Source organism: Ustilaginoidea virens, chromosome 5 (assembly GCF_000687475.1).
Source record: "Ustilaginoidea virens chromosome 5, complete sequence".
Classification (NCBI taxonomy): Eukaryota; Fungi; Ascomycota; class Sordariomycetes; order Hypocreales; family Clavicipitaceae; genus Ustilaginoidea; species Ustilaginoidea virens.
The window spans coordinates 746,227-762,862 of NC_057320.1; the positions used below are offsets into that span (position 1 = coordinate 746,227).

The 16,636-nt window shown below is 54.4% G+C and overlaps 4 protein-coding genes across 4 annotated transcripts; 3 read left to right on the plus strand and 1 right to left on the minus strand.

The window, feature by feature from the left end:
• Window positions 1-3,828: 3,828 nt before the first annotated feature.
• Window positions 3,829-4,206, plus strand: UV8b_06193 (uncharacterized protein; the record flags this gene model as incomplete). The annotated part of the gene is made up of 1 exon (XM_043143690.1): window positions 3,829-4,206. The coding sequence occupies one exon, from the start codon at window positions 3,829-3,831 to the stop codon at window positions 4,204-4,206; it is 378 nt and encodes a 125-aa protein (XP_042999625.1).
• Window positions 4,207-5,145: 939 nt separating this feature from the next.
• On the minus strand, window positions 5,146-7,047 carry UV8b_06194 (uncharacterized protein; the record flags this gene model as incomplete). Its single annotated transcript, XM_043143691.1, has 1 exon — window positions 5,146-7,047. One exon carries the CDS (start codon window positions 7,045-7,047, stop codon window positions 5,146-5,148), a length of 1,902 nt encoding a protein of 633 aa, XP_042999626.1.
• Window positions 7,048-8,053: 1,006 nt separating this feature from the next.
• On the plus strand, window positions 8,054-8,765 carry UV8b_06195 (uncharacterized protein; the record flags this gene model as incomplete). Its single annotated transcript, XM_043143692.1, has 4 exons — window positions 8,054-8,219; window positions 8,437-8,602; window positions 8,647-8,670; window positions 8,750-8,765. The coding sequence occupies 4 exons, from the start codon at window positions 8,054-8,056 to the stop codon at window positions 8,763-8,765; spliced, it is 372 nt and encodes a 123-aa protein (XP_042999627.1).
• A 3,921-nt stretch (window positions 8,766-12,686) lies between these two features.
• On the plus strand, window positions 12,687-16,229 carry UV8b_06196 (uncharacterized protein; the record flags this gene model as incomplete). The annotated part of the gene is made up of 5 exons (XM_043143693.1): window positions 12,687-12,912; window positions 13,090-13,180; window positions 13,256-13,424; window positions 13,551-15,115; window positions 15,254-16,229. The coding sequence occupies 5 exons, from the start codon at window positions 12,687-12,689 to the stop codon at window positions 16,227-16,229; spliced, it is 3,027 nt and encodes a 1,008-aa protein (XP_042999628.1).
• Window positions 16,230-16,636: the final 407 nt, after the last annotated feature.

A 16,636-nucleotide genomic window follows, 5' to 3' on the forward strand; every position in this document is an offset into this window, starting at 1 on the left:
AGGCTTATAATGATTTTCTTAAGGGCCTTACTGTGGTAGGTACTCGTGATGAATTCCGTAAGCCTATAACTTCCTCGTCGAAATTGCCGATAGGTACTAATGCTTCCCTATAAGGGTTGAGTCGTAATCGGAATATCTTACGGCCTAGCTGACGGTCGATCTCTTCTTAAGGCCATTTAGGGTTTTATTATTATTGAAGGCATTCTATTAAGGTAGGTATTGTAATAGAGCCTAATGCTCCAATATACACGCTATGGTCCCATAGGTATATGTGGAATTCGCGTAGGAATAGAGGGTTAACGCGGTTGAATAGCTATTCATCCCATTCACTACAGTCTTTATAAAACAGTTCCTATAGGTCATCATCAATTATATAATCTTTCTCATAAGTATAGATTAAGAAGGCCAGGCGGTTATATAATGCCACAGTGGTGGCATCAGGGGTAATTGGCTCTATCGCAGTGGCCCAATTGTCATCGAGTAAGGGGGCAAATCGCTATAACCTTTCGGGCAGTACCGGTTATAATATTAATGATCGTAATCGTGCTATAGTATTAAGAGGAGGGGGGGATATATTGCAAAGAGTGCAAGAGGGCTTTTATCCGTAGGGGTATCTATAGGGATAAAAGGAAGAAATAAAGGGGTTAGTTAGCAAGATAACCGTTCAACGGAATAAGTTATTTGCCTCCTATAGTAAGCAGGTGACCGTTCAACAGAATAGGTCAGCCGCCTCCTATATATACTAAAGGTATCTTCAAAGATCGTAATAGTTAGTATATTTTCTTCCTTCGTAATAGATAGAGGTAGAAGAGGTCTACATCGTTCTTCTAATTAGTTAGCAGCATAACCATTCAATGGAATAGGTTATCTGCCTTCCTAATTAGCACGATTTGCAATAGAAATCGTCTCTTCGAGAGTAATCTTACTGATCTATAATGCACCATTCTTTGCGGGATATAATCCTGTGAGTGGTGGTTATCACTACTAATCAGTGTTGATATAAACTCGGGGTACCCAGTTATACGTAGGGTCGCGCGCGTGGTATTAAGTACCGTAAGGTCACCGGTCAAAGGTATAATTACTTCTTTGATTATGACTGACTAACTAAGAGGAAAGAAAGGAAGCAAAAGAGGGTAATTACACGATGTGGCCTTTTTGTGCGTGTGCTATTGTCACGTGCATCGGCGCAGTCGGGCCGGGCTGCCCGCATGCCCTACCGGGCTTAGGGGTAAAGGGGCAAAAGTGGCCACATCGTGCGCAGCAGTGTGCGCGGCACATCCGTCGCAATGTGCCCAATTGGGCACCTTGCGACAGCGATTCCGACACTTACGTAAGAACCTAATAAAACAGCAGAGAAAGTACTTCTCCCTATATTTTCTAAAGAAAGTAACTTCTTTAATTTCATTTACTAGGTACCCCTATCTAAGAACCTAGTAAAATATCAAAGAAAGTACTTCTCTATATAGTTTTCTATATAAAGTGACCTGACCCACTACTCCCTAATAAACCAATTATATTAAGAGTATAGCCCACAGCAATGGTCAGGTCAGTTAAGTTATTACGGGGGGGTCGGATGACAAGGGGGGGACACAGGTCGGTTGACCTGTACCCTCAGGCACAGTGGGGGGGGGGGTTGGATGCTGCTGGCCTCTGGGTTCGTGGCCGAGACTAGCACTGAGAGAGACATGGAGCTTGCTAGCCGAGTTCGCAGCCCGCAGCCCGCAGCTGGCAATTTGCGGACGTAAAGGTTGACCCCTTTATGCAGACCCCTTTATGCAAACCCCACCCTAAACCCCACCCCACCAGCTTTTGCAATGAATGGCACGGGATTCGGATTCCCGTCAATGACTGACTCCTCAGTCTTTATTAATCCGAGCTGTGTACTCCGTAGCTTTTCCACTGTCCACTCACAGCAGACAGCGACGCGCCCCGCCCCGCCTTGGCCGGATTTGGCGCCGCCCCCCGTGCATCCATCATCTTAGCTCCCAGTCCAGTCAAACTCGCTGGGGCCTGGCAGCTTGCGAAATATACATCATACTTAAATATTGTCCCAGCCATCAACTGGCTTGCTTTGGGCGTTGCGGGCCACCCCGTCCGTGGTGCATACCATACGCTGCATGTTTTTTCCAGGGTCCAAGACAATAATAACAATTACAATAAGCAGCACGCCGTCTGATGACATGGCATGTCCATCGGACCCTCCCCCCCCTGCTGGCGAGGCACATCAGTTTACAGTTTGCGGGTTGCCCGTCTCACGAATCAGTCCGCAGTCTAGACTGCCGATGGACAACGTCGCCGCAAGCACGCGCGCTACGTGCCTGCGACAGTCGGGCCGTGCCATCGACAGGCAGCGTGGTCCAGAGGCTGAGCAGCGCTGAGAAAGAGCGGCGATTACGCCAAATGCTCGGGCACGCATTGCGCAGCGGGTGCGGCAGGACGTCTCCGCCGGCTCGTTGATCAGGAACGCAGCTCTGTGCTTTTTCTTTTTCTTCTTTTTCTTTTTCTTTTTCTTTTTCTTTTTCTTTTTCTTTTTCTTTTTCTTTTTCTTTTTCTTTTTCTTTTTCTTCCCCCCCCCCCCCTTCTTCTCCAAGTTCTCCTTGTAGCGTGCTATACGCGCCCGTCTTGTCTTGGTCGCCTAAAAAGCTCGAGCTGCCGATTCTCCCTTCCCCCTTTGGCGGCCCCGGAAAAAGGACCACAGACTGACTCTGCGGATGACTCCGTACAAGAACAAACATGCCATGATGACGTCATTCTCGGGTTGTAGGAAAGCCTTCAGCCCCGGTCTGGACCAGATCACCAGGGAAATCGGCGAGCGAGCGGAGGCAAGCAGGAGGAGCGTAGCTTCCCGCGCTCCCCTCTTTCCGTCTTTCCAACGAACCCAACCAACAATTAAATTAGTTGCTTTCACTGACAGTGAGGCTATGCTGCGGCGACGCTATAATCAGCCTCGACATGGCTGGTTTCAAGTCCCGATTCGGTCGGCCATCAGTCATGAAAACCGCGATATACCGCCATGTTTTACTTTGCCAGGAATCCTACCGCCCCTGCGTTTTTTCTTTTCTTGGTTCAATAAAAATATTACTTCAACTCGTGAGCTATCTCGAGCACCCCCATGCCGCCTTTCCCTGCGCCCAGCATGTCGATGGAGAAAAAAAAAGAAAAAAAAAAGAAAAGAAAAGAAAAGAAAAGAAAAGAAAAGAAAAGAAAAGAAAAGAAAAGAAAAAGGCCGGCTAGCGTGGGACCAGACGAGCATCTTTCCACAACCACCCAGTCTCTGTCTCTGCCTGGCATCCAACGCCTCCCAGCTTGGACTGTGGCGGTTCGAATGCATCATCACAAGCCACCAGACGCCGAAAACCCAAATGCTAGCGCGAGCTGTCTAGCATAAATCTTCACCGGCCCAGGCGGGCAATCGAAACACGACCAGGCCCGCGCCCAGCCCTTGTGGCCAGCCGTGTCCTGGAAGTAGCCGTTTGGAGCAGGGCCACCTTGGTGATACGATTCCATTTGTACATGGTAGCTTACAGTTGTCTGCGCCATGCTTTGGACATAGTACGTCCCGCCGTACCCGGTGTTTCCGACTGCGCTGTTCCTTGCCGCCGGCCTGTCGACCATCGCTCTGGTCTCGCAAAACGGCCAGGAGACTAGTGCGCCTCTGTAGTTGTATCCGTAAAAATACTTGCATTCCTGGCCCTCGGGACACGGGAGCAGCTTGAGCTGGTTGCTGTCGTCAAACCGTCTCATATCGCATCCGAAGAGTCTAACGTTGCTACTGTCAAGGCATTTTCCGCCCACGGCACGGTGGAAGACTGAAACATCCGTACGGCAATGATTGTGCAGCTCCTCGATCATGCTGTTGATCAGGTCGCTATTTCGGTGCTCCTCTTCCAGAGGCACGCGCTTGTGGACCGACCGACCGGGACTCGCTTGCTCTCGCCGGCGGCTTACTTCTGCGAGGAACTCGTCGCGAGAGAGGTCCACGCGGAAGTCGGGGCGACGCAGCGAACCGCCACTTGCTGCGTGGCGCGGGGCGACAGGTGCGGGCTTGATGCCGATGCCGATGCCGTGCGCGAGACCCAGAAAGGCCGCCACGAGCAGCAAGCGGAGCAGCGGGAAGATGTTGGGTTGCAAAGATGCCGGGGAAGGGGAGAAGCAAAGGACCACCCTGAGGGTTTTGATCAAAGGCACCGTAGCACGAAGGACTGACTGTATATATACACAGACAAGATATTAATATATATACACACACAGTACACTAATATATATGCACACACAATTTATTAATACATATATCTATATATATATTAATATTATTAATACATATATCTATATATATATTAATATATATATTGTGTTCCCAGCAACGTCGAGTGTTTTTTTTTTTTTTTTTTTTTTTTTTTTTTTTTTTTTTTGCAATGCGCAGCATGCGGCCTCAAAAATACACATGACAGGAAAGCTGCGGCAAGGAATCCGCATATAGTTAAGTTTTGAGCATGACAGAACGGACTCCGAGCAAGCAGGTAAAAGCGGGAAGCCGGTTCAACAACCACCGTCGGGCAGCGGTTGATGGCAAGAAAAGGTTCTGCCTGATTTGCAGGCGCCCGTGTCCGCAAGCTCGCCGTTGCATGTCGGCAGGCGGCCATCGGCTGCGGGCGCAGACAGCGGCCCCGGCCCCGGCCCCGGCCCCGACCCCGGCACCTTGTCAATCTGCCGCGCGCGCACGGACTCCTGCGATTCAACGCTCCCGCGGGAGAAAGCCAGATGCCCGGCAACGGGGGGGGGGGGACGGGGGTCCCTGGGGGTTCTCTTACCGGTCAGCCCTCCGCAAGCAAAGCTTTCTTAGGTCGTCGTGCGGGAAGAAGGCTCCATCTCCCCCGTCACTAAGGCTGATTAGTAGTTTGGTATTGTATTACCTGCTGTTGATTGGGAAGAACTGCCACCTTGTTGCTGCGTGCTGCATTATCAAGGTAATGGTATCAAAGTACTCTATTGTTACAGCAAGAGAAAGAACGCCGAGGTTCTCTGCGGACGATTCAGACAACCCATCTTCACCGGGTAATCAGGTATGTAATCACCGTAGAGCATGAATCTGCCAGCCCTCCAATCAAAACAGAACAAAACAAATCGCTCATTCAATGCGTGAAATCATGACGTCTCGTAGCCGGAATCTGATGCGCTCTTTTTGGGCTTCCCCGTCTTGGGACCACGACAAGATGCATCTCCTGCGCTGCCTTTTCTTTTAGGCTCTCCTTTCCAGTTCTCCTCGTTGTCGCCCTCCTCGGCCTTGTGTTTCCTGCTTGCCCTCTCTTCCGCTTGCTTATTCTTCTCATTGTCCTCATCTTGCTTCTTTTTCTTGCCCTCTTCCTCTTTTTCCTTTCTTCGTTTCTCCTCCTCCTCCGCCGCCCTCTCCTTCCTCTCCTGGCGCATCTGCGAAACCCAGGCCTCTACCGAGGCGACAGCGCCGTCCGGGTCAAGCTTATGCCTCAGCAAGAGCCCCTGTATCTCGGCAGGGCTGAACTCCAGATCAGGCATCTTGTCAGAAAACACCTTGGCCAATTCATCGACGCGCTGGCTGATTTGAGCGCGCTTTTTGGCGAGCCTTGCCTCGACCGCTTCTGCATCAGGTTTGCTTGCATCCTCCTTGGACGCCGCTTCGTTATCGTATGGGGTGTATATGGCGCGAAAGATGGATGCCGTCATGCTAGAGTCTGCGAGCCCAAAGGGGATGACCATGTCGATACGGCCGGGGCGAATGAGCGCCTTGTCCAGTTGCTCCATGTGATTGGTTGTCATGATGAGGATGCGGCCCTCTTGCGAGGCGACACCGTCGAGGATGTTGAGAAGGCCAGACAAAGAGACGCGGCCGGCGGGCGAAGCCCTGGTTCCATTCGTCTCTTTGGACCCCGCGGGGGGAGGGGGAGGCTCGGGGGCGGCTGGGGGAGCGGGAGGATCGTCCCGAGTGTGCGTCAAACCGGCGCTGTCAATGTCTTCCAGCAGGACGACACAGCGAGTGGGCAGCTCGTGAAACAGCGACGTCAAGTTTTCCTCGGTTGCAGCGCTGGAGCTGAGGCTCATGATGTAGATCTTCATGCGAAAGTGTCCGGCGAGGGCAAGACTCAGGGAGCTCTTGCCGGTTCCGGGGGGGCCATACAGCAGGTATCCTCGTCGGTATGGGATACCACGGTTGGCATACCATCGACGGGTAACGGGATTCAAGTAATCGGCGGCATCGTCGATCAGGTCCTGCTTGATTTCTTCACTGAGGATCACGGTGGAGAATGGGCGATTCAGGCGCGACATGCACCGTTGCCAGTAGACTTCGGCGAGATTAGCGCGGTAGATAACCGTCTTTCGGTCGTCCTTCTTCATGTTCATCTGACGGGCCTCCAGCAGCAGCTCCTTCAGGATCCGGGGACTTCTACCAAGACACGACATACGGAGCTCTTCCTTCTCGCACACGGTCCTGCCCGTGTGTACATCGCGGTTCTGGACACGTTCAAGGGTGAGTGGCCGCCTCTTGTACCAGAAGACGTGGGTTCCGAAGGACGGCGTATAATGCAAGGCCTGCTTGTTATTGTTTGACTCCCCGGTTATGGCATTGATGTGGTCATCCACCTCTTCATCATCTTCGCCGTCGCTATCCGGGTAGCCGAGCAAGGACCTGCTGCGCGAGCTGATACTGACGTTGGCGACGAAGTGTCGAGAGTTGTGGGCAAACTTTTGCCGCGAGAGCCAAAACATGACCATGTCGTAAATTTCATCGTCAGCCCTGATGGTGACACTTGAGATCCAGTAATCATTCAAGAATATCCATATTCGGTCTTTGATGTAGTTCCACGACACCGAGACGGCTACCATGGCTAGAAGGATGGGCATGTAGGAGTTGATGTCGGCGCCCATGTATGCATTCACTGTCGACGTGACCATGGAATAGCCAGGGAAGAAGTAGTTGAGGAGGGCGAATTGAGGAGACGGTGAACCTGGAATGCCCGTTTCCGCAGGTGGCGTCGAGGGCGGTTGCTCCAGGGGCTGCCTGAAGAAATCCATGACGAACGGATGGTGATGCGATGCGTTTGCGGAGGCAGTTTGATTTACGGGTGGGAAAAGATGCCGACGAAGAACTGGCGGCGAGACAGGCAAAACGCGGCGAGGATCTTGAAGCCTGTCTCAGCAGTGGCGAAGAAGGAAAAGTACATGTGCCAGATGGTGTTTGAGTCCAGGAGGGGGTCAATGATTGAAAGCCTCCTTTATACCTGGACGGGCATGGGCGAGGCGATGCCTCAGATCGAAGGCTTCGCTGCCCAGATTCGTAGCAAACATGGCAATCAGAATGCAAGTTCAAGACGTACCAGACTGCAGCTGTCAACTGGTTGGTTGGGCACACGAACAAAGCTGCATCAGCATCAGCATCAGCATCGTGCTGACTGCGGTGTTGATGGGTCGGCATGATGACTCGACTCTTTCGTTGTGGGGACTGTCAATAGCGGGGTGGCGACTTGAGGCTCAGCCTTGGCCCGCACAGCCCAGCCCAGCCCTCGTCGGTCGTGACTGCCCACCTAAAATCCCGACTTTCTTCGTTCCCACGAACGCAATTGGGCCATGCGAGACATCACATATGCCATGTGTATTTTCTTGGCTCTCCAACTCTCCAGTGTAAAATTGACCTTTTACTTGTTTTTCTTTTTGTTTTTGTTTTGTTTTTGATTTATTTTGGGTGGTAGCGCAAACTTGCAAGGCGACTTGAGTCGGGGAAGGAGCTATCAGGGTTGCATCCTTGCTCCTGCCGCCAAGAATTCTCCCCTCAGGCAGGTGCCGGCCATAGGTACCTCGGTGCCTACCTCCTAAGTCCTGGCACACACAGATACGTATCAACGTCGGAAATGACGCTAAAGGTCAATACTCTCGAGGCCAGCCATCCATTTACTTCAACGTACCATGTAGTGCCGTTTCCTTGGGCACGCGGGCCTCACGGTTCGCCATTGACTCATCGCTCCTCCTCCTAACCTCCTGTCTCGGTCGGTCTGCCCTCAAAACTCTGCATTGAGTCTGCCTGATGCTCGATTCCCTGCGTGAAACTCTTGTCACAATGACGTTTCAACCAGCATGCTCTCCAACCTGGATTATGCCTTATCAACCACCTAGGTACTGCATACTTTCTAGCACTGTCCTACATCGCTGGTCAGGTATAGAAAACGCCAGCTGCCTTACTCAGGACCCAGGTGCGTAACTCCTAGGCAGGTTGGCAAGGTCTGGTTGTTGTGACAGACCGCCTTTATTTGGTGGCTTGGGGCCTGGTGAGTACCAGACATGTACCGTGCATCATCGCGGTGAAGCAAACAAATGGTGGTTAGGCCCCAGGTGGTGCCTGAAAAATGATGTCATCTAGGAGCCTGTTGCTCTGTCCTGCAAACTGAGCTGCTGACATGACACCGGCAGCTAAGCCACGCCAGGACGCTCATGTCAGGAATGAAGACGGATCATATCCACAGCGAGTCTGCATAGATATAGATGCCCGGCATCTATCCAACGTGGGATCCCCCTTAAGCCCCCTCACCAAAACTCCGGCGCGGTGTGGTCAACGCAACCGCGACATTGAACCCAGGTTTCCCTATACCGTGCCCATGGCTCAAATTTGGAAATTCCTAGCTCGGACTCTCGTTGGTTCTTGATGTTTGTCCCTCCTTGCCCTCACCCTCTGCGACTTTCTCGTTCTGGTGACCCCCTGAAACTGACTGATGAGTACTAGCAGTCTCGTCGACAGGTGACCCACGACTGCTCCGAGGTTGCTCTTGAGCAGCGGCATTCCACTCTTGCGTATGTTGAATCAAATCGTCGACAGCTTTCCTCGTCATCCAAAACAGCTCCACCCTTTGCACGTCGTACAGGACTTTGTCAGGCTTATATCCATAGCAAGACGGATGTTTGCGGCACCTTGGGTATCTTGCCACCAAGTACCTCCCATTGGGTGGACAGCCCGTCGCATAGGACATGAAGCACATCAGTAGGCTGACGTGCGGTCGGATTCTGCAAATTGAGACCAAATACTCTTCCGTCCTGATTCGCTTGACTGGGAGTAGAAGAGGAACGGTTCTTCGCGAGGAGGACGACGTCGAAGAAGATGTCGATGTCATGAATGCCGTCCGGCATGTGCTTTCCGCGACACGCCTATGTTGACTTGGGGTATTGCTCCCGAGAAAGTGATATCCGGTTTGCCATGGACGCGGAGAATCTGATGGCAAGTCTGGGCAAAAAGAAAAAGAGGACAGAGAGACGGATTCTGGTTATTTCTACCAAGTGCTTGCCCGGGGGGCAGACTGCCATGGTCAGACGATGCCAAAACAAGGAGGGAGCGGTTGCTACCCGATATCGCGGAGCACGAAACCTGGACGGCACTTCATCGTGGCAGCCCACGTCGCAAGCGACACGCTGCGGACTCCAGTGACACAGTTGATGAAACAGGCGAGGAAGTCGACAGATGATGGAAAGGGCTTGACTCTCCTACGCCTGACGTTAAACTGGCGGACCCGACGCGCCCTGGTCTGTCGATGCGCACCGTCCAGAAAAGGATATCGCACCAGGCGCTGGTGTAAGACGTGTGGCCATGTGTCACGGCTGAGGCTACCAGGCTCGGCCATGTCATCCATCGCATGGGACGCCTTGCGATGTCTACTCAGGCGAGAAGAGCAGGACAGGCCAAGCCAAGCCAAGCAAGCAAGCATGCAAGCAAATGCAAGTGAAGGGGGAAAGAATGCGGTTTCCCTCGCCATCCCGCGCGACAGCTCGCGGCTTCAGTACCGCGGGTGGTGCAGTCTCGGATCCAGCTGATTCTTCTTTGTATCCGGCTGGCTCTCGTCTTTCCGTGATTATCATTGCAATCCCCGAATGTTTGCCGGGCAGTAGACTACATCTTACGCAACCCACCCTCTGTAGATGTTACATTCCCACCACAACTCTTTCTCCTTTTGTTCTGTGTGAAATGGGCACGAGGCAAACGAAGGATCCCGTATGCTAAGTAGGTTTGTATGCTGGAGGGCCGCAACATTTTCCACTGGTCCATGCCAACAGGGCTGAAGTCTGCATCGCCAACCAAGATGTGCTCTGCTTGCTTTCCGCCCGAGTTCAGCCTGATTAAACTGCCTGCCTCCAACGCGGACGTCGCATTCTTTCTACAAGCGGCAAAACGACGGCATGTGGGCGTACCCGGTGCATTATCCACCTTGTCTGTCCATGACTCGGGAGGCACTGAGATGACTCTTGACAGCATGACGTCCCGTCTCCAAAGACGGGAGCACTCGACACACTTGAAAACGGCTGGGCACGAGTCCAGCATGTGAGATAGTGGTACCTGTGCTCGAGGGTAGGCGAGCGAGGTCCCATTAGCCATTCATTCGTCCGTTGCGGGAGAACATGACACGTAAGAGGTCGGGGTCGTACGGTGGGGACCCGGAACCGCATCTGGCAATCCACAGCGCATGCCGAGGGCAGACGTATAGTCTGTAAAGGTCCAGTCCCGTTCTTCGAAGCCACGCCACGAACTGTGGCACGTAAAGGTACAGGTATGTACCTGGATTCACTCGTGATGGGGGGGGGGATGCGGTCGCTGGGCTCTACCAGCAGGCCGTTTCAGCAGCTTGGCTGCCTCCCAGCTCTCGAGCGCAATCCACATGCAGTTAAGCAAGCAAGCAGCGGGTAAACAGCCTGGCGCTGCAGAAGTCAGGGTTCTGCCGCAACGTCTATCTTCTTGTTGGATTCTTTCCCGTTTTTCTTGGCTGCTTCCCAGGACCCCAGGCCCGGCGAAAGGCAGCAAGCAGACGATGATGGCACACCGCTTACCAGAAGGGTCTCGCCGCTCTCGCGTGCTCCGTTAGGTATCCAAGGGGGGGCCTTTTTCTTCCCTTGGTGCCACATTGCCAGAGCTGTGCGGTCAGGATTCCCGAAATGGTTTTTGGTGCAAGTTTAAGCTTTGGCAATCTCAAAGTCAGGAAATGCGGCAAAGGACGTCTGGGTGTGGTTCCGGCGATGATGCGACCTCGTACGGTGTACTTTGTAAGTTCTTTGCAACTCGAAGCAAACATGTGGATATGTGCGGTACCCGGTACCTACCTTGCCACCCGACAGGAAGTACTCCGCCCTTACTGATGCATTGGTCATCTGGCGCACCAGGCCAGACAGTCAGTTCCAGGCACCTCCCAGCCCGCTGCCGTCTCCGCAAACCAAAAGGTCCTTCCTACAGTGAGACACCACCGGGGGGGGGGGGGGGGGGGGGGGGTTGTCGGCAACCTGCCCACACTGATGATAATGATAAACCCACGACCTGATGCCGACATACTGCCGACGTAACAAAACCGCACATCATCCCCCGCACCGATCAGTGTCGAACCTGAAACGTGCCGTGTCTCCGTGTCTTTGGACGGGTATCATATCCTCAACAGATAAACGATCCAGGCAAGGGGCGACAGCGCGATGACACCGCGCAAAAGGCACGGGGTAAACGGGTAAACGGCAAAACTAACAAGGGCAAGCAAGGCCCGGGGCGACAAGTCGACTCCACGGTGTGGAAGGAAGGGAGGATACGTATAGCACTTGCTCGCCTCGGCCGTTGATTGGCCACCTACCCGAGAGCGTAAAAAGTTCTTGTGGCGGCTTCAGGCGTCGGACTCGCGGAGCAGAGTAGTTCAAAGGGCGTGGCCTCGGCTGGCGGAGCACCAGACAGTCATCATCTTGGGTCCTGTGCCGCGCAAGGGATGAAGCAGAGATGTTCTGGTAGGCCTCAGCTCATTCGGCAGTGGGCAGTGGGCAGCGGCAGTGGGCAGTGGGCGGTGGCCGGTGCTGTTTGCGGAAGCTGCTGCGAGACTCGAGACTATTTTTAGCTTTGCTTTTGCCGAGCGTGTGCTTGTTCCGACTCTTCTGAGCGTGCAGTCGTGCGCTTGCCATAGGTACTTTGACCCAGGGGCCAGGCAGTGAATCAGTGGGTGGATCGGAGGCCCATTGGCCGAGCTGGCGGCTGGGGATTGCAGGCCCTTGCTCAAGCAGCGATAAGCCATTCGTGACGCGAGATGGCGCCCAAAAAGGCACCTGGGAAGAAGACAATAAAAAAAGCAGCGTCCTGGCGCGGGTTCTGTTCTCCGTACACTCCATGTACTCGGCACGTGCTTGATGATTCGCGACCAGGCGGCTCGCGCCTTGCCGCCCCTCCCCAGGGGAGCAGAGCAACAGCTGCGTGGACGTGATGCTTGCATTATACCTGATGTCCCGAGGCAGGAGGTAGGTACCTATGTTTGGAGTACATGTACGGAGTATGCAACGTATTTGTGCCAAGCCTGCCACGCCGTGCGGCGCATGTCTGGTACTGTCTGGTAGCACCCAGCCACTGCTGTGCTCGGCACAGCGACTCTGGCTGCGTGCTAGACAACATTGAACCAACATTGAACTCCCCTGATCCAAAACATCTCGGGAGCCTGGACCGAAAACGTCCGCCAAGCATTCTGTCTTCTTGTGCTCGTCGCCAACAAGCCGGGCAGAAACGGAACCAGACCTTGATCAGATCAGCCGGTCGGAGGAGTGCCTGCCGCGTCCAACATCGTCAGCTTGTGCCGACGCGCCCGCAAGCTGTCTTGGAAGAAAAACAAGTCGCCTTGTCGTCGCGAACCAGCTTGCGGGATTTACTCCGCTTTCTTCGGGCACACATGAGCCTCGTTCAGCCTCGTGCCAAGACACCTCGCGAGCCAAGTACCGAGGATTCCTCCAGCCCTTGCGCGGGTGAGAAGGATAAGGTTTCTGCGCAACGGCGTCCATGGACCATAGCTTGGACAAGGCGGCGCGGCGGACTCGACAAGAGCAAAGAGGACTTGACTTGGTGGTCTAGGGCAAGGAACAACGCACGGCGGCGTGACGACTGGGTGACTACTGCATGTGTGTGATTAGTGGACTGTGCGGACTCTGAAGGAAGGGGGTTGGTGGGGCCCCCGGGGGGAGGGGGGTGTGAGCGGGAGAGGGGCTCCGGGGGGAAGTCAATGGACCTGGTCTGCCAGTCCAGCCACGGATACTACCCTGTACGTAGCACTGGCTCGCACGCCTCTCTCCGTACAGGGCCCATCCGTTGGCGACCGACAACGTTCCATGTTCCTTCAGCCCCAGACAGCGGTCGACTTGCGATTTTTGCCATCCCCCGATGGGCTAGGTACTTTGCCGGCAGAGCCAGTCCAAGTGCCCTCCCTCACGGTCGGTTGTTTGCAAGCTGCTCTTGTCTCTGCAGGCTCATCCCTCTCCGTCCACCCCTTGCTCCCCATTCCCTGGCCCACTTTTCTTGCCAGGATCCCGAAACCCATGCAACCACTTCCAACTCACCAACTCGCCCCACTTGCTCACTCGCCAGCTGGTCCGATGGACTCCATTTGCCAGCCAGTGCTTTGGCACAAGGTCTGGTCCGCCCGTCAGACTAAGCCCAGCAAAACAAACCGGCCAGCCGCCATGCTCCGTGCCACTCATTCCACCAAATCGCTCACTGGGGGAACTCCTTCACAACACAAGCCCTACTCTGCGACCCCAAGTCGACGAGTTTCGACGCCTGGGCTTCGATTGCCTCCGTTCGATTCAATCAATCCCTCGCCTCCATTGCCAGTCGGTCGGACCTCATCTCAACGCCTCCCTCGACCGTTAACCGTGGCTGGATCCGGAAATCCCCGTCTGCTTGTTCCCGACCGACGCCGATCCTGTCGACATTTTTCACGCGACGAGTACTCTTCAAATCCCTCGATCCAAGGCTGTTTCAAAAATATTCTGCTCTCGATATCCCCAACGACCTTCTCGTGGGGCTCGCGTCACCATCCGACGACAAGCGGCTGAGTGCCGCTGGCCCTGCTCGATTCCGGGCAACCGAGTCCCGACGAAACGGATACGCAGTCGACGGATTGCGCCCTAACCACGCCGCCATGCGCTCTGGGGATGGAAATGCAAGGTCTGGGAGCAGGCGTTCCGCCGGAGGGTCCATACGCCTGCTGGAGGACGACGACTACGATTTGACGGCTCATGCCGTCTCGGACGGGTTTCGTCCAACGGCCTCGAATGGCGCTGGTGTCGATGGTGCCGATGGTGCCGACGATGCTAACGGTGCTGCGTCGATTTCAACCCCCTCGTCACAGGTCCCGCGATTTCAATATCCAGGTCTTCCTCGTTCGCCGCCGCCTGTCGGCCCGTCTCCTCTGAAAACGTTTGATCATCGGCCATCAAGCATGTCGAAACCTCCACGTCACCACGACTCCCTGACTCTACGGAATGACGGCTTGGTTCAGTCTCGGCCCAGCGAGCCATGCTCCTCTTCGAGCAGCTCAATGCAAAGTGATGCTCCGTACCATGGCTCTGTTCATCCATCTCATCCTTATCAGATGTATCCTCAGAGGACGTGTAGCAACGCCACGTCCTCGACGGAACGTTTGACTAGCGAGGATGCCTACAGCGGACGACGGGAACCTGCCCACCCGTACGCAATGTACGCCCAGGACACCGCTTCCCACCGAGACCCAAGCCGGCAGCCCATGCTCGTCGGGTTCAACGGCATGGGGGATGGGTACCGCAGACAACTCGGACCCGACGGCGAGGAAGCCGGAGACTTGATAGGACCCCTCGGTCACATGGAAGAACTTCCACCGTACACAAGATACCCCCAAGAAGCATTCGCCGACAAGCCGACGACCGAACCAATCGACCACCTCACGGTGTCGACAGTCACTGACAGAAACTCAACTGCAGCTCCGGGAGCGGATCGTATATCGCCCACTGACCCGATTCCTGGCGCCGGAGGCATCGGCCTCGCCACGCGGAATCCTGAATTTTCCTCCACGGAGGATTTGGCGAGCCTGCCTCTCAGGGCTAGTTCCATTCGCAGTGCAACTTCCGACGGAAGCCAGCATGACATCAATGGCGCAGCCCGGGACTTTGCTGAAAAACCCACACAGAGCAAGTGGCAGCGAAGGGCGCGGAAGAGGCTGTGCGGAATCGTGCCGTACTGGGTGATATGTTTGCTGCTGTCTGGCATTGTTATTCTGGGAGTCGTCATGGGAACCGTCATCGGGACCATGGTCACGAGACACAGTGGTTCGCCAACCCCCAGTGACCGGTAAGTGGAATCATCGGGCTTCTTGCTCGACCTCCCCCGAAATAAAAGACGGGAAAAAAAGAAAAAAAAAAAAAAAAAAAAAAAAAAAAAACATGCACAATCTAGTCGGTCCTGTTGCTTGGGAGCTAACCTTGACAGATCATTCGCAAAACCACCCGTCACAAACAGTGTTGAATTCTTGGCCAGCAAGCCTCCAGACCTCCCGGCTTTGGCCACTGGTTGCTACGCCTTGCCTCCCTTGGAAAAATACCAGGTACCCAAAGCTTGCATCAAGGACTCTTCCCAAACACCGGCTTGGAGTTGCGACATGCCGTTCCGCTGGTATTCGATGAATGTCAGCAACCAGGACAACCAGCCAGACTTTTCCAACTATGCCCTGAAACTGGCCCCGTTCGACGCCAGAGTGTCCAAGTTTATCTGGGGCTCGCAGCCACCCGAGATTCCCGAATTCAAAACCCTCCGTCTTGTCAAGGACATGGAAGAAGCAAACCGCGGGCCAGCCTGGTACCTCGAGGTCGACTACAACAAGACCGTCATGGTGCGGGAAGGCCAGCTCAAGCCTGCCAGCACTGGAGCCTCCAAGAGGAACTGGGAGGCGCTCAGCAGCCCGGTCCCGGGATTCGACAAATCCCGCTATCTCAGGAAGGGCTTCGCAGCCGCCGACGGGGACAAACCCTGGATCTGCACCTGGCCGAGGATCAAGCTCCAGGTCTTCATCTATCCCAACCAGACCTTCACCCCGCCCAGAACCAGCTCGGCGTCTGGATCCGTAGCCACAGGCTCACCGTCATCAACAGACGGGCCGTCTCCGCCCAGGAAGGAGCCCTACCCCAAGCTGGTGAAATTCGTCGAGCGTCGACCGGACGGCCTCGCCGCCTCCGCGCCCGCGACGTGCACTCAGTATCAAATCGTCAACAACGGCCAGGACAAGGTCCCTATTCTCGACGACAACGGGCGTCCCGTCGTCATCAAGATCAGCGAAGTCGGCCAGAGCTCCAAAGATGCCGTCACGCGACGCCAAGTCAACCCGGGCGCCGGGCTCCTTTCGTCCCTGCAAGACAGAGACGTGGAGCTGACGCCTTGCGGATGCGTCTCATTCTCCTGGTCTGTGTAAGCGTTTCGGGGCAGTCCCACTTGAGATTCGGGCGTTTATTTGCTGTTTTGCCCTGGTATTTCTTGTTTTCCCCCGCTTTTCCTGTTGTTGCTGTTGTCGTTATTTTTTCTTTTTTGACCGTCTGGTCTCGGAATTACATGGAAAAGCAAGGAAGCATTGAATTCATCCTTTGGGAATTATTTGCGCGGGGGGTAGGCTTTGCATATGTGGCGTTTGTACGGTGGAAATGTTTTGCGTCTTGATGGTCGCCATGATAATGTTTGCCTGGGGTCTTTTTTGGCGGCTGGGAGAGTATATGTTGCGAGGGGAGTGAAGCAGCCAGTTATATATAGTGCCGGGCTAGGGAGCTGACGTGTAGTGAAAATACTACCGCCCTCTTACACTCGGTATGAAACACGTCAATGACA